We start from the raw sequence: 22,130 nt of genomic DNA, 5'->3' as shown, positions 1-22,130 counted from the left end.
TAAAGTTGAGAACCCAAGTGCAGTTTATTGACACTTAACATGAATCAAAGCAAAACAGAACAAAGACTTGACTTGAATAAACTTGGCTTGACAAAACTTGACTTAAACAAACACTCACCAACAGCGGATTACAACATACAATAACTGACAAAGACTATAGCAAACATGAGGGCTTAAATACACAAGGGCTGATCAACCCATAAACCAATGACAACATGACACAGACACACAAGGGAGGAACACATGACAAAACCAGGAAGTGCATGACAAAACATGACAGTGAACATCAAAACCTTAAGCCGGGCATACACTGTGCGATTTTTGTCCAATTTCAAGCCGAATTCTGACTCGTGCGACTCTTTTTTGGGTCGGGCCGATTTTCAGGTTTATCGTGCGTCGTTTGTCGTGAGGTGTTCGTGCAGTGTACAGGGGGAAACGAGAGGCGATAAACCTCTCACGATCGGGAATCGGATGGTCGGATGAATTTCTGGCGTGTCAGATATTCTGCTCGCCCCTCGTGAGGTTATCGCACAGTTGAAGCAAAGCCACGAACTGATTGCCCTATTTCCCCCCACTGCGCCTGCGCCAAAGCAGAAGTTTAACCATTTAATTTTTCAAAGCATTAAGGAAGAAAACGAAAAGAGGGAGATCTTTAATTATGTAGGCAGCTATCAAATAGCAGAAATTAAGTAATCTTTTGTGCCTCCAGTTTGTGTTGTATATATCCAGTGCACCTTATTCATTTAGCTAGTTGATCATTAATTTACTTGTTTTAATTTCACATTTTATTTTAATTTTAATTTTTAAAAAAATATTAATTAATATTTAGCCTAGGCCTACTTAATCTTATAATGACGGAAAGTGGGAACCGTTGTCCATCTTGACACAATGTCATGTTGCAATGTGTTCTTTTTCTTCATGAACGCAGGTCAGTGGATATCACGCAATGCGCAGTTTAAACGCAGTCTCAAACCCAGTCAATTATTCACTACAGAAAGTGAAAGTAAAATCTGACAAGCTTTCGGCGCATATTCTCAGACAACGAGATAATTCAACATACTGATAACGTAGCTGTAATGAATGTTCGTGGGGGTGTGAAGGAAGAAGACGGGGTCGGCTTTGACTGGGACTCGCTCTCTTTATTCAGTCTTGTTCAAAAACAAATAACAGCCACACATATGTGTGTGTGTGTGTGCAAAACTCAGTTTCTCCACGATATGGATCGCTCCTTCTCTATTTAACTTTCTTTCTCAGTTTCTCTGCTGTGCACGCGAAGTCCCAGTCCAGGTCTCTCTCTCTCTCTCTCTCTCTCTCTCTCTCTCTCTCTCTCTCTCTCTCTCTCTCTCTCTCTCTCTCTCTCTCTCTCTCTCTCTCTCTCTCTCTCTCTCTCTCTCTCTCTCTCTCTCTCTCTCTCTCTCTCTCTCTCTCTCTCTCTCTCTCTCTCTCTCTCTCTCTCTCTCTCTCTCTCTCTCTCTCTCTGTACTGCTGGGGTTTAAATGCTGTCTCTCCACGCCAATTACTGCAAACAGACACAGGTGTTAGTGATCTGCACTTGACCTACTTACTCACCGCTCGGCTCCGCCTCCTCTCTCCCGCTACAGACCTCGCGAAACCACGCCCCTCCTGCCACAGTAGCCTATTGCCTTATTTTCTTTCTTATTTATTTTCTTAATATTTCTATTTTGGACCATATTGTGAGAAAAAAATTTAAGAGAAGTAGGCCCATTTTGTGTTAAACAAGTTGTTTTTAGATAAATCTGCTCTTACTTTTCATTGAGACAGACATTATTGTTGCAGTGTTCTGACATTATAATCATATAATTAGACCTATAATTCCTTGTTTAATCGGGCTAAATGTTTTTAAATAGTGAGGAGTAATATAGGCGTTCTATTATTTTATTATGCAGTGTGTCGATTATGCATTATTGTTGGGGGGAGAGGGCAAATTGATGTCATATCAATTTAATAATAAAAGTAGTCCTAATCTAATAATAATAATAATTTTATACATAAATTCTAAATCCTCTTGATATCAATAGCTGATGCATTTACCTCTCTATAATACACCATGGTCTATCATCGCCACGGGGGTTTTATTGCGCATTTTTCACCCGTACAGTGTGAGCAGACAAGACGCGCTCGGTGGTCGGTCCGCACAGTGAGAGCACATCAATCATGAGCTTTGGCTTTACATCGCATGCGATCTACTCGTACAGTGTGAGTAGGTAACTTTGCTGAAAACGCATAGAAATCGCACAGTGTATGCCCAGCTTTAAAACATGAAACATGAACCTACACCAAAACACCCTGTGACAGATCCCCCCCCCCTCTCTATGGGCGGCCCCTGACGCCCATACATAATCAAAACATCAATAAATAAAGTTGGTTGATTGATTGATCTAAAAAAAAAAAAAAAAAAAAACTGAATCCCAAAACTTTTTGCAATATAGTGTAATTTGGGATTCTAAAAATGCATGGTTATATGATTATATGCATTTATCTTTGTTTTCCCCTGCTGTCGGTGACCAATCAGAACCACTGATCTGAACGATAGTATGAGTGTGTTTCAGGTTCTCAACCTGGTCCCCCTTTCCAGGGGTATTTGAAGGCATTAATATAGTTATAGAGTGTAGTTAATAATAATAATAATAATAATAATAATAATAATAATAATAATAATAATAATAGTAATAATAATAATAATAATAATAATAATAATAATAATAATAATGTTTTTTATATATAGTGCCTTTCTGCAAACTCAAGGTTTCAAGACAAAAAAAAACAAACAAACATAGCAGCAGGCATACAGACAGGAATAAATGAGTATTGGCTGTAGAGAAACATAAAACAGAGAAACATAGCACACATTGGACCAGGGAGGAAAGAGACACAAAGTAAAAAGTTATGTTATAAGGTTTTGAAATTATGTATGAATGTCAATCAATCAATCAATCAACTTTATTTATATAGCGCTTTTACAATCACGATTGTGTCAAAGCAGCTTCACAGTGTCAAACAGGGTAATATTGCGACAAAATTAGATTTGGCTGTACAGTCGTACTGGAGAAAAGAGTTATGTTATCAGCTTATTTTGATTTATCATATAGCGACAATGTTGGCAGATCAGTATTATAGTTTATAGAATTAAATAAGACCTAATTCATACATTTTATTTGTATAATAAGTTGAATAACTTAGATCATAATTTTAGTGTCCCCAACTGAGCAAGCCAAGCCAAAGGCAAAGAAGCAAAACTCCATCGGGGCATGATGGAGAAAAATAAACCTTGGGAGAAACCAGACTCAGTCGGGGTGCCAGTTCTCCTCTGGCCTATTAACACTCCGTGTAAGATTATTATTCTGGCAACAAATGTGGCTACAAATATGCTGGCAGCGATTGAAAAGGCATTGTCTGTTTGGGGTGCGGGAACAGCAATATTCCAGAGTTAGAGGGTTTAAGTGTACGGGAAAGGGTGTAAGTATAAATGAGGTCAGAAACCTATGGAGATGTAAAGGTTAATTAGTGCAGATAGATCCTGAGTCAAGCACCATAAGAATGTCATTAACTACCTGAAGTAGTGCAGTCTCATTGGTATGAAGACAGCGAAAACCTGACTGGAACCATTCATAGAGGTAATGTGATGACAAATAGCTGTTAAGTGGTCTAGTGTACCCCTGAACTGATTCGCATAAGTTTGCTGGTTCTATCCCAGCAGTTGCCACAACATTGAAAATGATGAAAAACATGGCAAAATTACAGACATTGAGGAAACATTAGTGGTGGAATACTGAACTTGTGTTGAAATTATGTGCAAGAATACAACATTTCTCTCAGCATTCTAGTCTGGTAGAATCTGGTAGAAGTGCATTCCTAAAATGAAGTAAACACTTATATAAAGTGATAATAAAATATGTAATGATACGGATATTTTACAGGTAATTTGGCAGCAGAAGGAATCGTTACACAGTCATCAACCATTGGCAGCTGGATCGCTGAACAGGCCATTGATTCCAAACCAGGTTTCACACAACCATCATTAGCGTGCTCATCAACTACTAATCAGACTAACCCGTGGTGGAGACTGGATATGGGTCAGATTTACAGAGTTAGTAGAGTGGTCATCACTAACAGAAACGACTGCTGTCCAGAACAAATAAATGGAGCAGAGATTCGCATCGGAAACTCTTTGGAGAACAACGGCAACAACAATCCTGTGTGAGACCCTCTTTCAGTGTTTTAATATCCACAGAAATCCCTGATTCCTCAAGGCTGAAAACACAAGGGCAGAAAGAATAAAGTCTAAATGAAGTTTTCTCTGTCTCTCTGTAGATGTGCTGTGATTTCTAGTATTCCAGCTGGTGTTTCGTCCACCTACACTTGTAACGATATGGAGGGTCGATATGTGAATCTGATCATTCCTGGAGATTCAAGGGTTCTCACTCTGTGTGAGGTGCAGGTCTATGGAGAAGGTCTGAAAAAACTAACTTTTCATTTATTCTTGTTTGATTGTACATGTTCTCAGCAGTCAATAAAACACAAGTTTGTTTTGGTGTCTGGGTCATATTTTGTTTTACTTTGTGTAGTTTGTTGATGATTTTGCTGCCATGTTGCATCTGTTCAATTATAATTGATAGGTGAATCTGCACCAGAATAAGATATGAATATAGATTGAATGTATATATTATAGACACAGCCTTGGATGCCAAAAACAAAGAGATACAAGGATTTATTTTAGGATCCTTAAAATTATAAAATAATATGCATGATTAAATGCAGTTATCTGCTGTCTGTGACCCAACAGAACTCAACCAGTGATCTAAATGATAGAGAGTGACATTGTGGGTAATACAGGCTGATCTCTGCAGCCATTGAATACCATAGTATTTTTTTTCTAGCCTGGCAAGCCAGACCCACGTCAAGATGTTTGGTCTGGAAACTCACCATTGACGGCTCAATCCGAGGGGCGAGGTAAACGGTTGTCTTTCAAACTCCCTCTGCACGCGATAGGATAGCGCTACAACCAACCAGAGCAACGTGAAGCAGAGCTTGTTGATAGATTTAACTTTCGCCGTATCCGGTCGGCTAAACTCCGAACACATCTTCCCTTTTTAAGAATGACTTCAGTGCCGTTCTTTGTTCTTTTCTCAGATAAAAGTTTAACTCAAGTCTTCCAGAGTCATGGTCAAAGCTGATTTGAAAGACCGCCATTCGCCAGCTTTTGTGTTTACTAATAGCACACAAGCGCAACTCTGCCGTCATTATGTTAAGCCCCGCCCACCAACTCTATTTTTACGCACCCCCACACTTTGGTAGTCAATGGTCGCCAAGATCTGCTTGGTTACAAACATTCTTCAAAATATCTTCCTTTCTGTTCAGCAGAATAAATATATCCATACAAGTTTGGAACAACTTGAGTGTGAGTAATTGATGACAGAATTTTAATTTTTGGGTGAACTATCCCTTTCAGGTCCTTGTTTAAAGCAAACGTTTGTGAAGCTCAAACTGAAGTCCAGCTCGAATCTGTCTGATGCCGCAGCGAGAGACCGGCTCCTGACGCAGGTGAGAGAGAGAGAGAGAGAGAGAGAGAGAGAGAGAGAGAGAGAGGGAGGGAGAGAGGGAGAGAGAGAGGGAGGGAGGGAGAGAGAGAAGAATTGAATATTAAAACAAAAAAATTACACAACCATAAATTAAATTTAAAATAATTAAAATAAATTACACAAAAAATTAAAACATTTTCAAAAATAGTACACAGAGCTTCATTACAATTTCAAATCCTCTCAAAAGTAAACAAATTATTCATAGTTTTACAAAATTTATAATCAATCAGTACTCTTGACTTTACCAGTGTTAAAAATCGTATTGATATTTTGACCCGTTTTCTGTTCAGTTGTATCCCTTCTACTAATATATATTGGCATTTTTGCTTGTTCAATTATAACATTCAGTAACTGACAAATATGCTTCTTTTTTGACAGTATTTAACCCCCAAAATAAACATATTTTCAGAAAAGGATTCATTAAAACAAAAAAACTTTTTTCTAAAGAATCAAACAATGATACCAGTCTAGAACATTGTACAAATTCATAAAAGATTGTTTCTCTTTGCAAAACAAAAGGGATAATCATCATTAACTTCAACATTTATAACAGAAACAAAAGAATAAACAGCTAAAATACCATGAAGAATCCTCCATTGCAAATCCTCAACCTTTTTTGATAATGGCAGTTTAGATATAAATCTCCATTATGGTTTTATATTTTCATTTTACCCAAAAAACACACTCTCCATGGTGTATCTGTTTTTTTTTTTGTTTTTTTTTTGCAAGATGATTTTGTTAAAGACCATTACACAAGCTCCATTCAATTGTTTTCCTTTAGTAGATAATACATCTAACCACTGTGAGTCTCAATTTTTAAAAGGAAAACCTTTAAAATCATCTAACTTTGGTGATATCATCAAGCAAGGAAAAAAATTTCAACAGGAACAGCTACTCCAGAAAAATAATCTTGTATCATTAACCTCTCCTCTGTTGTAAAGGAAGTCTTCAACTTAGCTAAAAAAATTAGAAACCAGTCGAATAGTTCTGGTGCTTAAAATATCAGCTACTTTTACTGCATTGTCCAAGTTTTCTCCAGCTGAGTCCAGTAATTGTCTTAAAACAAATACTTTTGACTCTTGAAACTTAAAACCACAATAAAAAAAATAAAAAAAAAATAAAATAAAAAAACTGTTGTTGTCAGTCACATCTAAACGAGCCCCAAGAATGAAAGGTTCTTCCAGCAACCAATAAATTGAATATGTGTCTTCAGGTTTCTTAATGTGAAACAAACTCCAAAATTTAAAAAGACTCTTATAAAAAGGTGGAAAAACAGACAAGATCATTTTTAAAGGGTTCAATAAAAATAGATGTTTATCTAATCAAAAAGCCTAAAAAATTGTACAAAACAATATGGGCAATTGCCCTCCAGCGGACATCCGAATCACCATCAAAAAAGTATTTGCAGAAATTTCAAACGAAAAGCAGCAGTTCTGCTTTGTAAAAGAACACTTTGTCGAATCCAGTGTAATTTGTCCCAAAAAAAAGTATACGAGAATTGCTTGTATTTTTATCAGTAGTAGAGGAGGAGGATCATTACACAGTGAAGATGCAACCAGGTTATTGATGACAAGAATGTGTCCGCTATATGACATTTTTGGGAGTAGCTATTTCCATTTCTCTAGTCATCCTTTAAAGGGATACTTCACTGCCTTTTCATATTAAACTATGTTATTCCCTTAATTTAAACGAGTTGATACATACCTCTCTCGTCTCAGTGCGTGCACTTAATCTCTCTGATGGGCAGTGACGATCTGATAGCATTTAGCTTAGCTCCTTAAGCCCAGTTCATTCACTATGGTACCAAACAGAGATTAAGTTAGAAGTACCAAACACCTCCACGTTTCCCCTATTTAAATACAGTTACACGAGTAGTTGAACGATCAAGTATGGTGACAAAATAAAACGTGGCACGTTTCTAATGGGATTAAAAAGGAGAACTATAATGTATGGCAGAATAGCACTGAGAGTACTTCGGCTCGGCTCAGTAAAAAGTCCCGGCTGAAACATCTTCCCTCACACCTCCCTATTGACAGAAATTAGAGAGTGAGGGGGAGGTGTGAGGAAAGATGTTTCAGCCGGGACTTTTTACTGCGCCGAGCCGAAGTACTCTCAGAAGTGCTAATCCGCTATTACATTATAGTTCTCCTTTTTAATCCGATTAGAGAAGTACCACGTTTTTTTTTGTCACCATACTTGATCGTTCAACTACTCATGTAACTGTATTTAAATAGAGGAAACGTGGAGGTGTTTGGTACTTCTAACTTGATCTCTGTTTGGTACCATAGTGAATGAACTGGGCTTAGGGAGCTAAGCTAAATGCTATCAGATCGTCACTGCCCATCAGAGAGATTAAGTGCACGCACTGAGACGAGAGAGGTATGTATCAACTCGTTTTAGTTAAGGGAATAACATAGTTTAATATGAAAAAGCGGTGAAGTAACCCTTTAATCTTTTCAACCAATCCTTCCCAGTTCTTTTGTTGAGTCAAGTCATCACCTAAAAAAATGCCCAAATATTTTAAACCCACTTCCCCCCAGACCAAACCTTCAGGAAGTTTTGGTTGACCATTATTCCATTTACCAACCAAAAGTGTTTCAGATTTTTTCCAATTCACCTTTTCCGAAGAAAAATCATTAATTGAACATCTTTTTGTCCACTTACAAAAATAATTACATCATCAGCATACAAATGAAACTTACATGTTTTGTACAGTTGGGCAAAAACATTTAAACCATACACTTTGTCCCTTATTTTTTGTAATAATGGCTCAATGGACAAGGAGTATAACATTCCCGATAGAGAACAACCTTGTCTTACACCCTTTTTCAACCTGAAAGGAGCACATAAACCATCATTTATCTTCAAAACACTCAATATCACTATAGAGTACCTGGACCATTTTAATAAAATTCTGTTTAAAACCAAAACTGTTAAAAGTTTCCACAAATATGGGTATTTAACCCTATCAAAAGCCTTCTCCTGGTCTAGGGATATCAGACCAAAATCCAAATCAAGCAATTTTGACACCTCTAAAGCATCCTGAACTAGAGAAATGTTGTCAATGATAAATCTGCTAGGAAAACAGTAGGACTGGTCTGCATGTATTACTTCCCCTATTACTCCAGCCAAATCTATTTGCTAAAACCTTAGAGAGCAGCTTGTGATCACAACAAAGAAGTGATACAGGGCGCCAATTTTTTTATGTCTGTCAAATCTCCTTTCTTGGGTATTAATGTTATCACTGCTCTCCTGCAGCTCAAAGGTAACATACCTTTAGACAGACTATCGCTCAGCACTTGTAACAAGTCCACTCCCAACTCTGTCCAAAATTACTTATAAAAGTCATCCCAGGAGCCTTCCCAGACTCCATGTCTTGTAGGGCCTTATATATCTCCTCCAGACTTAGCACAGCTGAAAGAGCTACATTACCCTCTTCTTACATTCTCGGCAGGGAATTCAAGAAAGTGCTGTTCTCATCATCCTCTGTCATATTCTCACTTCTATAAAGATCTTTGTAAAAACGAAATGCTCTCTTCCAAATATCTCTACGATTTAGCAAAACGAGGCCATTCTCAGAACCCAGGACTTTAATCAATCTGTTCTGCCCATTCTTTTTTTTCTCTAAACAGAATTTTTTTTTTTATGGTGCATCCATATGAGTTATACTTTTGAAATCTTGATCTGCCCAAAATCCCCGTGTCCTGTAATCTAGCAGCTAACTTAGCTTTCTTTAAAAAAAAAAAAAAAATTCAAAATTAATATTCTCCCCAGTTAATTCAGCTTTTTGTTGACACTCAGCCACCCTTTGATCAGTTGATCAGTTGATCAGACCACTCATTCTGAGCATATATATATATATATATATATATATATATATATATATATATATATATATATATATATATATATATATATTATAGTTTTTTGTTTTTTTTTCTGAAAATATTAAGCTGATGTGTGAAACCATACAATCTGTCCAGCCTGGCAAGGGATGCCGTGTTATTGTAATGTGTGTAATGTGAGGGTTCGATATGTGGTCACAGATTAAGTTTTCTAACAGAAATTTTGAAACTGTTATGGAGCGCTGGTCTGGAATGGCATAGAGGTTGACATACTAGGAAAAATTATCTTGGACAACAAGCACATACCTGTTGCCACGATACAATACCAAGATATTTGAGCTCCCCATCACAATACAATACCAACAATACTTATGTATTGGGTTACAATACCAACCCACACTCTACAACAGGTTTCACACCATTTTCCCTCACGCATGGTCATGAAGCCAGGATGCCTGCTGTGACGGGTCTCCCGTTATCCCGGTTGTTACTGACCGGTGGGTGTGGCTGTGAGACTCATTGAGAGAATGATGTGCACCGGGTTCTTCCCTTATTAAAGCTGAGCCTTTGAGAGTGATTCGGGTAGCTTGAGAGAGCTACAGGGTTTCTGGCACTAACATGCGAGCGGCTTGAGAGTTGTTTGCTCCCGTTTACCTTGTTATGGTTTTGTTATTGTATCTGCTTTTATTAGGACATGACTAGCATAAGCAACCACATTTTCTTGATTCCCTTGTCTCTGTGCAAGCACAGCACCAATAGCAGAGCCTAAAGCATCTGTGTAGAGGGAGAATGGCACAGTAAAGTCAGGGAATGTAACCACTGGAGGGTTTGTGAGTGCCTGTTTCAGGTATGTGAATGCATCCTGACATTGAAAAGTCCATTGGAAAGGTGCATTCTTCTCTGTGAGGGCATGTAGGGGGACACTGTGATGTGCAAAGCTTCAGATTAACTTGCTGTAATATGAACAAAGTCCCAGAAATGCCCTTATTTCTGTAGCAGACCGCGGAATAGGCCAGTCTTGAACACATTTTGCGGCTCTGGCTGAATGCCGTCCTTGGATACAACAATGCCCAGAAACTGAACCTGATCTCTTTCAAAACAGCATTTTGAGGGATTCAGCTTCAGGCCACTTGACTGGTATCTGGAGAGAATTTCTTCCAGGTGCTGGAGATGTTCACTGAAAGAGTAGCTGTAGATGAGGACACCATCCAAATACACCAGGCAGGTTTTCCATCAAGCACTGGCATGTGGCTGGAGAGTTAGTGAGACCCACTGGCATAACTTTAAAGTGATAAAGGCCACTACCTGTTGTGAATGCTGTTTTTTCATGGCCTTCCTCCTGCAGCTCGACTTGCAAATAGCAATGTTACAGGTCTATTGTGGAGAACCAGGCAGAGCCTGACAAATCATCCACTCTCGGAAGGGGGTGGGAATCTTTGATCGTTACTGCATCAAGTTTCCTATAGTCTAGGCAGAAACGCTATGTGCCATTTTTCTTGCGCACCAAAACAATTGCCGCAGCCCAGGGACTGTAGCTTTCTTCAATGATATCTGCTTTTAACGGTTATCGACTTAAGTCTGTATTTCAGCTCTCTGTTCTGGTGTCACTCTGTAGGCTCTCTGTTTAATTGGTGTGGCATCACCGGTGCAGATTTGATGCTTGATAATGCACATGCAAACTCTGTCCTCTGAGTGTTTGCTGAATATTGCTGAGTATTTTTGAAGCAGTGATTTCAGAGACTGAACTTGGAAAGGCGACAGGTCGCTGTCAATTATCTGGACAGATGGAGGTAAATCATGTATGGGGGAGTTTGCACACCCTGTCCCTTAACCTAATATGTCAACAGATGAAGCCAAATAAAACTCACCCAGGTGTTGACCTGAATGCAGCTCAACGTCATCTCTGGAGGGATTTAAGATTCAAACAACAGTTGTGCCATTTTGAACCTCACTGAGAAAATGTGCCACAATGATGTCACACGATGGGTTGGGCATGAGAGCACCACAGTAGTCAGTTGGTATGGGAGAAGCAGGTGTGGCTGCTGACACACAGGCTGTGATGAGGGTTTCACTCATAGCTGGAATCTTAGTGGGCGCTAACACAGACACATTACAACAGGTGGACACTTCATGTCTTTTGGGCAGGAGAGGAATTTTCATGTCCCAAAGTTGCAGAATTTAGTTGTTGATGTCCAGGAGGGCAAGGTGTTTCTGCAGAAAATCGAAACCAAGAATGACTGGCTGGCAAGCGCCTCTGAGAATTTTGAAGTCCTGTTGCCAAACCTGATGTCCGAGTCTGATTCCAATCGTTAACTTGCCTGAAATTTCCAGGCACTGACCATTGACTGAGCGACCTGCAGAGAGGAGGGTGTCATGGGGCGTTTTCTCAATGCTGGGTGAGAGTTACGAAAATCTTCCCTCACAATGGAGACAGTAGAACCAGAGTCAATTAAAGTGCACACTGCAATCAACAATAGCCAAGATTGTAGAAGAGACAGAGTTATCAGGGTGCGAGTCATTCTTGTTAAGCAGTAACTTGGGGGAATCATTCTAGGGCTGTGAGACAGTAGCTGATGTTCACCCCTCAACAGCAGCTAATGGAAGTTTCCCTGGCGGTTGGAGCCAGAGTGTGGATCTTTCAGGAGACTGGAAGCGAACACTGCCTCTAGCGTGTGGACTCGCATCTCTGTTTCCCCGTGGAGCATGACCAGGGCTGTGTCTGTATCTGTTCCTGTCATCAGTGTCATGGTGGCCATACTTGGAGTACTGATAGGACTGGCGTGAGGGAGAGCATGCCTGTCATGCCATTGACGCTCTCTATGAATAACAGGGGAAGGAGGACAACGTTCATAGCAGGACCCTGGGTCACGAACATGATGCTGCTCAGGTAAGTAGTTGTCTCTGCGGTATCGTCTGTTGTGGTAGGGTTGTGGAGAGACACTGGCCCTCATTTATCAATCTTGCATAGAAACGGGCGTATATTTTGGCATAAGATTATGCTTACACTCCTCTCACCGCCTGATTTATGTAGCTGTGCGCACCTCTGCAATCCAGGTGTATGCAATACTTGCCCTTGATAAATGCCGTGGCTTAAAAGTGTTTATTTTTGTGCAACATGGACTTCAATGTTTAATTTGTGTGACTATACCAAAGCATTTGATTTGTAGGCATATGTATTCTTCCAGCTGTGAGCCAGTGCACTTTACCTGACGTTTCAGGGTTAGGCCCGGCAGCTGCGCACAGACTGGGACTGAAAATAATTCAGGGAAAAAAAATGACATTCTTCTTCTTTTAAATAATAAATAATTTAATAATAATAATAATTTATTTAAATAATAAATTTGCACTAACTCAAAACGTGCGTACACCACCTCCTGAGCTGGCCTAGGATTTGAGTGTGCCGTACGCCAACGTCCATATTGATAAATCTGAAAGTCGTGGTTTTGGGTGTATGCAAGGTGTACGCTGGAAATTTGGTGTATGCACTTTTGATAAATAAGGGCCACTGCGTGCACTGTATCGAGCATCGTCGCACACACTGAGCCAGGTAACTGTATTTCTCTCGTAACAGGTATACTTCACTCTGTAAGCTGTTGACAGTAAGAGTAAGACAGTAAGAGCTCAACTGCATTTAGTAGCTTGTCATCAGTAAGTTTAGGACGAACCTACCTGCTCTGAAGACTGAGTATGTGAAGACGTTACAGTTGTCAGTTAGAGCGCGGCATGTGCTCTCTCACAGCGGCTGGCGATACCCAGGGCTTCCTCAAGATCATCCGCACCCATCTCATGGACTTTTGACTAAAGATTTGGGTCCAAACCAGCAACAAAGTGGTTACATTTCCCCTTCTAGTGCATTGCGGTCATAGTTGGGAAAGGCTTCTAGTACAAGACGAGTGATGTCTGCACTATACACATCCAAACTTTCACCTAGTCGACGAGGTCGAGCATTTACACGTGTTTGGAAGAATGGCAGGGAGTATATTGGTCCAAAAACGTCCCTGAGTTTCTCCTTTACTAAATCATGGTCTACTAAATCATACTGTAGCATCTCGTCGTCGTTGTAAGGGAGGAGACTGCAGCCGAACGGTGGACAGCAGGAGGCTCCGGCAACTCCTCCGCTCCTTCCAGGACAGCTGCCACCCCATCCAGGGGCACGGCAGCGAGCTCTCCGTCCCACCGGTCTTCACTCGCTCCAGCACCATGGCCTCGGGCAGCCACTCGGGGTCTTTCCTCAGCCGCGCTGCCCGAACTCCTCAGCACCGTGATCCCCCTCAGCAGTGACGGCTCTTCGACAGTGTGTCCCTCCTTCCTCCCGGGCTTTGGCACCAATGTAATAACGACTCTTAGATGGGAAGGAAGGAGGCGGGAACCGGCGAACATTCAACAAACTTTTATTAAATAAACAAAACTAAAGTAAACCGCACACACATAACAAAACATAAACAAAACTCAAAATAAAGTCCAGGCCTGGTCCTCTCTCGTCCTTGACTGGTGTTGCTCGTCCTTAAATGCCTCCGAGCTCCCTCATGAGAGGACTTGAGACCGGTGTGGCTCGCATGTGACGCTCTTTTGCAATCACGTCCCCAGTCTCACTCGCTCCTCCCATGTCTCTCGCTCGTTTACTTCGCCACATGCGTTAAATATGTAAACATAAATATGTAAATAATTAACTGACTAAATATTGTAAATACATTTCTAGTAATTTAACTAAAATATACATTACATTTACATGTACATTTAATCATTTAGCAGACGCTTTTATCCAAAGCGACTTACAAAAAAAGGGTAGAGCAATAGAAGCAACGAAACAAACAAAGCCAACAACCTGTAAGAGCTGTAAGAAATCTCAATTAATTAGCAGAGTACACAACTTTTTTTTTTTTTTTTTTATAGCCAGCTACAACAAATACTCACGTACGGAAAATACAGAACACTGGATTTGGATAGCTAAGATAACAACCCATTAGGACTAAGGCTGATGCCCCAACTGTTGTCGTTAATGCGGATTCAGTGGCCCAATGGGTTGGTTTTGTATGGCATTCTAGCTAAACGCGCAGCAATAGCCATCGACAGCAAAAACTCACATACGCAAAATACAGAACACTGGGTTTTGGTAGCTATGATAACTATGTAACATACCCGCCTGAAGGCACAAATCCGGATGAGAGACGTAGATATGATCAGTAAGTGCTATTCTGTATTGGTCAAGTGCAATAGGAAAAGTGCAATTGGAAAAGATGTGTCTTAAGATGTTTTTTAAAAATGGCTACAGACTCGGCAGCACGAATTGAGATCGGCAGGTCATTCCACCAGGTGGGAACGGTCCAGGAAAATGTCCGTGAGAGCGATTTCATGCCTCTTTGGGAAGGAACCACGAGGCGCCGCTCATTCGCAGAACGCAAGCTTCTGGAGGGTGTGTAAGTCTGAACAATTGAGTTTAGGTATAATGGTGCAGAACCAGTGGTTGTTTTGTAGGCGAGAACTAGAGCCTTGAATTTGATGCGAGCAGCCATTGGCAACCAGTGCAGTTTGATGAAGAGAGGCGTAACATGCGTTCTCTTCGGCTCATTAAAGACCACTCTCGCCGCTGCATTCTGGATCAGCTGCAAGGGTTTGATAGTGCATGCTGGAAGCCCAGCCAGAAGAGCATTACAATAATCCAGTCTGGAGAGAACAAGAGCTTGAACCAGGAGTTGTGCAGCCTGTTCTGATAGGAAGGGTCTAATCTTTCTAATGTTGTATAAAGCAAATCTGCAGGACCGGGCTGTTGCAGTAATGTGGTCAGTGAAGTTTAACTGGTCATCAATCACAACTCCAAGGTTCCTGGCTGTCCTTGATGGAGTTATGGTCGATGAACCAAGCTGAATGGAGAAATTTTGATGAAGTGCTGGGTTGGTTGAGAAAACAAGTAATTCTGTCTTTGCAAGATTGAGTTTAAGATGATGCTCTTTCATCCAGTCAGAAATGTCTGTCAGACAGGCAGCGATACGAACACTGACTGTAGGATCATCTGGTTGAAATGAGAAGTAGAGTTGAGTGTCATCAGCATAGCAGTGATAGGAAAAGCCATGTTTCTTAATGACGGAACGTAATGATGACATGTAGATGGAGAAGAGAAGTGGTCCAAGGACTGAGCCCTGGGGAACCCCAGTAGCTAGATGATGTGACTTAGACACTACACCTCTCCATGACACCCTGTAGGACCTACCAGAGAGGTAAGACCTGAACCACTGGAGGGCAGTTCCTGAGATACCCATCGTCTTAAGTGTTGACAGGAGGATCTGGTGGTTAACTGTGTCAAAAGCAGCAGACAGATCCAGCAGAATGAGCACTGAGGATTTGGAAGCTGCTTTTGCCAGTCTCAGTGCCTCAGTTACCGAGAGCAAGGCAGTCTCAGTCGAATGGCCGCTTTTGAAGCCGGATTGGTTGTTGTCTAGGAGGTTGTCCCTTTCAAGAAACATAGAGAGTTGATTGAACACAACTCGCTCAAGGGTCTTTGCAATGAAAGGCAGAAGGGATACCGGTCGGTAGTTTTCTAAAAGTGCTGGATTCAGAGAGGGTTTCTTAAGCAGTGGGGTTACCCGAGCCTGCTTAAATGCTGTGGGAAAGGTTCCCGTATGAAGAGAAGTGTTGACAATGTGAGTGAGTGCAGGAGTGATTGAAGAAGAAATGGCCTGAAGGAGGTGAGTGGGTATAGGATCAAGTGGACAGGTAGTAGGGTGATTGGAAAGGATGAGTTTAGAAATATCTGCCTCGGAGAGCGGAGAGAAGGATGGAAGCGTGTTCGTGTTAGTTGTTGAGATGTGCTTGTCAGTTTGTGATGAGGAGAACTGTTTGCTGATGAGGGATGTTTTGTTTGTAAAAAATGATGCAAAGTCATCAGCTGTAAGAGTTGATGAAGGAGGGGGAGGAGGAGGACAAAGGAGAGAGGAGAATGTTTTAAAGAGTTTGCGAGAGTCAGAGCATTTGTTGATTTTGTTGTGGTAGTATGTTGTTTTAGCAGTGGAGACATTTGTAGAGAAAGAAGAGAGAAGTGACTGATACAAGGTAAGGTCAGTATAGTTTTTAGATTTCCGCCATTTCCTCTCTGCCGCCCTGAGTCCAGAGCGATGTTCACGGAGAACATCAGACAGCCAGGGGGCAGATGGGGTGGGGCGGGCTGGTCTGGATGAAAGGGGGCAAAAACTGTCTAAGGAGGATGTTAGAGTGGAGCAAAGAGTGTTGGTAGCACTGTTAGTGTCCAGTGCTGAGAACTGAGCAGGTGGAGGGAGTGAAGATGATACCATAGTGGATAGGCGAGAGGGAGAGAGGGAGCGTAGATTACGCCGAAAGGTGATCTGTGTTGGAGTGCGTGTTGTATCAGGAGTCAGTATGAGGTTAAGAGTGATGAGAAAGTGATTATATTAAATTACATTATATTACATTATATTAAATTCTGAGCATTACAACTTTCCAATATGACAATATGAACTCCACTTCTAAACCTTACATTATCTCTCATATGAACCCACATATATTGTCTTGCATTTCCATTTGTCTCCAAATATCACATTCATTATTTCATTATTTTTTTCATTAACTGAATAAGACGTTTCTGAGGAGACAAATAAGGTTCAACATGGTTCCTATCGATCATGTTTTATGTACAATTAAAATCTCCCCCCAAAAACAAATATTCCTCGTCTGAACAACATTGTAAAGTAGTACTCAATAAATCTAAAAACAGCATTCTTTCAGCAGGAACAGTTGGAGCATACATACAGATCAAAATCAAAACATAGCTTTCAAAAACAGCTCAAACTTTTAGTAGTCCACGCTCAATTCCACGCTCAACCACCTCATTCACCTTTTCAATATTACTAAAAAAAAAATCACTGTAGCGCTATTCATTCTAGATGCTGATAGAATACATCCGTGTCCTACAACTTCACCAACCGCTAAACAAATCTCCTCTATACTCGGCACCAACGCCACCCTAACAGCATGACGCCGTGAGTGTAGACAAACCCTGTATAGTTGGGGCCGTCATGCTTCCTCCGGTATATGCCGGAGACAAAGAAATCTGAGCTCGTTCCTAGATGTTTTAAGAGATATGCTTGTTTCAGTTGGAATCTGTTCTGGCGGGAAGAGGGATTTCTGGAGTGACGCTGCGCTGGTCTCAACTGCCCAAACAGGAAGTGACGCGGAAGGAAGCTGCTCCTGGTGAGTGTGTTCATACAAGAAACACTGGAAAACTGATCAAAAATGCTGATTCATTCAAACAAATGTGCATAATATATATCAAACAATGTCTTTATAATCTAATGAACTTTTCTTTCACAGCTCAATGTGTTCAAATAAGGAAGTGATGATGGGAAAACTTTTGCATCAGTTCTTCAGTTACATTACATGTATATTCTCTGTTCCTCAATGTTGATCACCATAAAGTTGTTTTATGTATTTACACTAAACTACTATGCCTGGATTTGGCCTACCCAAATTGAAAAGCTTCCGATACACACATACAGTATTGTTCAAAATAATAGCAGTACAATGTGACTAACCAGAATAATCAAGGTTTTTCGTATATTTTTTTATTGCTACGTGGCAAACAAGTTACCAGTAGGTTCAGTAGATTCTCAGAAAACAAATGAGACCCAGCATTCATGATATGCACGCTCTTAAGGCTGTGCAATTGGGCAATTAGTTGAATTAGTTGAAAGGGGTGTGTTCAAAAAAATAGCAGTGTGGCATTCAATCACTGAGGTCATCAATTTTGTGAAGAAACAGGTGTAAATCAGGTGGCCCCTATTTAAGGATGAAGCCAACACTTGTTGAACATGCATTTGAAAGCTGAGGAAAATGGGTCGTTCAAGACATTGTTCAGAAGAACAGCGTACTTTGATTAAAAAGTTGATTAGATAGAGGAAAACCTATAAAGAGGTGCAAAAAATGATAGGCTGTTCAGCTGAAATGATCTCCAATGCCTTAAAATGGAGAGCAAAACCAGAGAGACGTGGAAGAAAACGGAAGACAACCATCAAAATGGATCACTGCATGAAAAGTGGGATTTTCGTCAGTAAGCGGCACTGTAGATTGTCGTGGAAGATCAGGTTTACGACTGTACACGGCAGTTTGCAGGCGACACCGAAAACTGCCGTGAATTGTCAGAAATTGACGTGGGCCTTGCTTGGCAGTTGTCCCCCCCAAGACCCCCCTTCCCTTAACTCCAGGGGAGGCTTTAACATGTAAATGAACATTCTGTGAGCTATACAAATGCAAATCAGGGTAGCAGGAGTTTTAACCCATGTGACATTTTTCTAAAAGGTATTAACTTCCTTCAAAGAAAATCTCTTAGATAGATCAGGCTCAGTATAGCCTAATTGTAAAATCTTAAACTTAAGCTTGAATTTATATATTTGATGAAAGTATTCTAGATTATTTATTGTTTGTCATTTGCAATCAGTCCCCGTGAATTCAGTGCGACTCGCAATTTTGACCAATCACCGCAACTTTTACCAATCATTGCGGTCTCCTGCTAATAAGCGGCGTTATACATCAGCAAACTTTATATATCATATATCATTGCCTGTCAAAATTAACGTGTTAGCACAAATTAATTTTAACGGCACTACATATATTTATATATATATATATATATATATATATATATATATATATATATATATATATATATATATATATATATATATATATATATATATATGTAGTGCTGTTAAAATTAATTTGCGTTAACACGTGTATATATATATATATATATATATATATATATATATATATATATATATATATATATATATATATATATATATATATATATATATATATATATATATATATATATACAGGGGTTGACATTAACTTTTTTGCTCACCGGCCACCGTGTTAGTGGTTTTCCAAAGTTACTAGCCACTCAGCATTTTCACTGGCCACAATTTTGCTGTTTGAAAATTACATTGTATATGTTTAAAGTTGACTTTGGCATATATAAATTACTTGATTTTGAATCATTTTACTTTACCCTTTACAAACCCTTTCAAACTTTCAAATGCAGAATGACCCCCCAAATCTTGTATATCAGCTGGGATGTGCAGGTGGGCAAGGGGTGGGCAATATAATAGATTATAATAGAATATAATAGGCTAATATGAGAAAGGTAATATGACAGGCTATGAGTAATATATACATATATATATATATATATATATATATATATATATATATATATATATATATATATATATATATATATAATTTAAAAAATACCCTAAGCAAATTACAAAAACAATAGTTATTAAAAATAAAAATTCCGATACTAATACGACACAATGTAATTTATTGAATGTAATTGTCATTGGATAGGACTTTCATCGAAAAGAATGTAACAAAATGTGGGCGTGGTCTGTGTTGTGAAATGAAACAACATTAAAAATTCCCTTAAACTGCGTTTGAAACATACAGCAAAGCAGCGACAGAGGAAAACACAGAGCCTGATATTATGCAAACATTTACCAATAATGTGGAAAGCGTTTTAAATATGTTCAGTGGAAAATCCGCTGTGACGAATCTGTCCTCGTCTAACATCTGCTGTAAATCCAGGTAAAACTAGCTGCGTGCACGCGCCCGTCCCCAGATAACATGATCCCCAGTTGATCCGCAACACCGGCGGGAAGAAACAGCTGAATGCAATCAGTGGGCTATCTCGTCAGCTTGCTCAGTTTGCTGCCGATTTTAACGAGCAGTTCACTTTAGTAATCTCCAGGTTGCTGTCCATAGATGATAGGTTGCTTGCTTTGGAGTCGAAAAACTGTGTGGAAGATACTAACTTTAAGAAGAGAAGACGAGTGCCTAAGAGAAGACCAGTCCTAAGATTGCGGTAAGACTGTTATCTAAGCTAAAGTAACCTAAAGCAAAGCTTTTTAAGTAGCACAAGCCAATTAGCCTTGTAAAAGAACAAATGTAAGTTGCTTTATAAAAGTGTTTTCTTTTTCTGGTCATTTTACAGGAAGCAGTACGCCGTCTTCACAACTTCGTCATAACACTCATTTAATTGTTTTCCAGCTGCATGTAAGACACAGAGACAGTACGCAGGAGGTACAAACATCCAGTTCTTGCATCGCACGCAGAAGCTGTGAAGAGTTCAGCTCGAGTCGATTGAGAAGAAAGAGGGTAAGATTTATTAGATTAGATCCGTTTTTGGTCAGTGTGACTATTTTTCAGGTGCATTTTACGCAGTACATCGCGCAATACTGATTGTCTTTATTGTTTGTTTTACAGCTGCTACAAGCAAGACAGAGTGTGTTAGCTGAGGATGAGGTGGGCCTTTGGAAGTGCGCTACCATAGACCTGATGTCTGATGAGGAAGACGGCATCGTTCGCGCGGTGTCTGGATGGACTGTTTGACCAGCCAGGAGCTCGCCGAGCTCTGTGCCACGCTGCAATCGAGATTAGAGGCGATTCCAAAGAACAGGGCAACGCACGACAGACGTCTGAAAAATGGACTGAAATCAGACAGAATGGCGCTAGTTACCCACAGCTCTGAAGCGGAAAACAGAGACTTCATGGTGCTGTAGGATTTTGGGCTTCTCGTGAGCTTCCTATTGTTGTGTGGGCAGATCTCACACGTTTTGCATTTGGTTGTGTGTTTGTGTTTGTTCTAATAAAGCTCTTTCTTTGAATAAACTGCACGTCCCTGGCATATTTTCCCTTCCTCAATAAATGAATGTCCTTGATGGTTATAATAGCGTAGTCCATAGGAAAACAATGACATGAATATAAAACATAATAGCATATCACATGAATAAATATGAATATATACAATTAAAAAATAATATGCAAATCATAATTTTATATATATATATGTGTGTAAAATTATTATAATTTGGGGGTTTAAATTTATTAATTTATTACCCAGGTTGACCAATAGTAACAGATCTGCCAACCAATCACGAGTGATATTTCTTGTATTCAATGTAGTAGTTTCAACCAATACTGAGTGAGGAAATTCAAGCCATTCAAGCCGCCCAGAGCTGCTATTCATATGCTAATTAGAGCCATTAGCGCCGGCGCCAGCATGCCTCCGCGAGCTCCACATACGTCATGGTTCGTTTCCGTCAATATGTGGCACAGACGAACGCGACGTTCACAGGCTGTAAACTGACGTTAATTGTCGAAAATCAGGGAGATTTCCGGCCGTTTACGGGGACGAAAATCCCACTTTTCATGCAGTGGATAGAAGAATAACCAGAATGGCAAAGGCTCAGCCAATGATCACCTCCAGGATGATCAAAGACAGTCTGGAGTTACCTGTAAGTACTGTGACAGTTAGAAGACGTCTGTGTGAAGCTAATCTATTTTCAAGAATCCCCCGCAAAGTCCCTCTGTTAAAAAAAAGGCATGTGCAGAAGAGGTTACAATTTGCCAAAGAACACATCAACTGGCCTAAAGAGAAATGGAGGAACATTTTGTGGACTGATGAGAGTAAAATTGTTCTTTTTGGGTCCAAGGGCCACAGGCAGTTTGTGAGACGACCCCCAAACTCTGTATTCAAGCCACAGTACACAGTGAAGACAGTGAAGCATGGAGGTGCAAGCATCATGATATGGGCATGTTTCTCCTACTATGGTGTTAGGCCTATTTATCACATACCAGGGATCATGGATCAGTTTGCATATGTTAAAATACT

General features: G+C 40.0%; 1 protein-coding gene and 1 long non-coding RNA gene across 2 annotated transcripts in view; both read left to right on the top strand.

The window, feature by feature from the left end:
• The window catches only part of LOC137076145 (uncharacterized), a 37,424-nt gene extending 19,486 nt beyond the window's left edge, over positions 1-17,938 (top strand). The window contains exons 5-9 of the mRNA XM_067445120.1: positions 3,939-4,218; positions 4,333-4,472; positions 5,471-5,562; positions 17,551-17,647; positions 17,768-17,938. Coding sequence (XP_067301221.1) covers positions 3,939-4,218; positions 4,333-4,472; positions 5,471-5,562; positions 17,551-17,647; positions 17,768-17,793 — 635 coding nt within the window. The 3' untranslated portion in view covers positions 17,794-17,938. The remainder of the gene's footprint in view (positions 1-3,938; positions 4,219-4,332; positions 4,473-5,470; positions 5,563-17,550; positions 17,648-17,767) is intronic.
• A 1,845-nt stretch (positions 17,939-19,783) lies between these two features.
• On the top strand, positions 19,784-21,127 carry LOC137081672 (uncharacterized). The gene is made up of 3 exons (XR_010906351.1): positions 19,784-20,321; positions 20,451-20,614; positions 20,723-21,127. It is a non-coding gene; the product is annotated as an uncharacterized lncRNA (long non-coding RNA).
• The last annotated feature ends 1,003 nt before the right edge of the window (positions 21,128-22,130 follow it).

The sequence above is a fragment of the Pseudorasbora parva genome, chromosome 1 (genome assembly GCF_024679245.1).
Source record: "Pseudorasbora parva isolate DD20220531a chromosome 1, ASM2467924v1, whole genome shotgun sequence".
In the NCBI taxonomy this organism is placed as follows: Eukaryota; Metazoa; Chordata; class Actinopteri; order Cypriniformes; family Gobionidae; genus Pseudorasbora; species Pseudorasbora parva.
The sequence above is the reverse complement of the archived record's forward strand: the minus strand, read 5'-3'. Positions and strand labels throughout refer to the sequence as shown.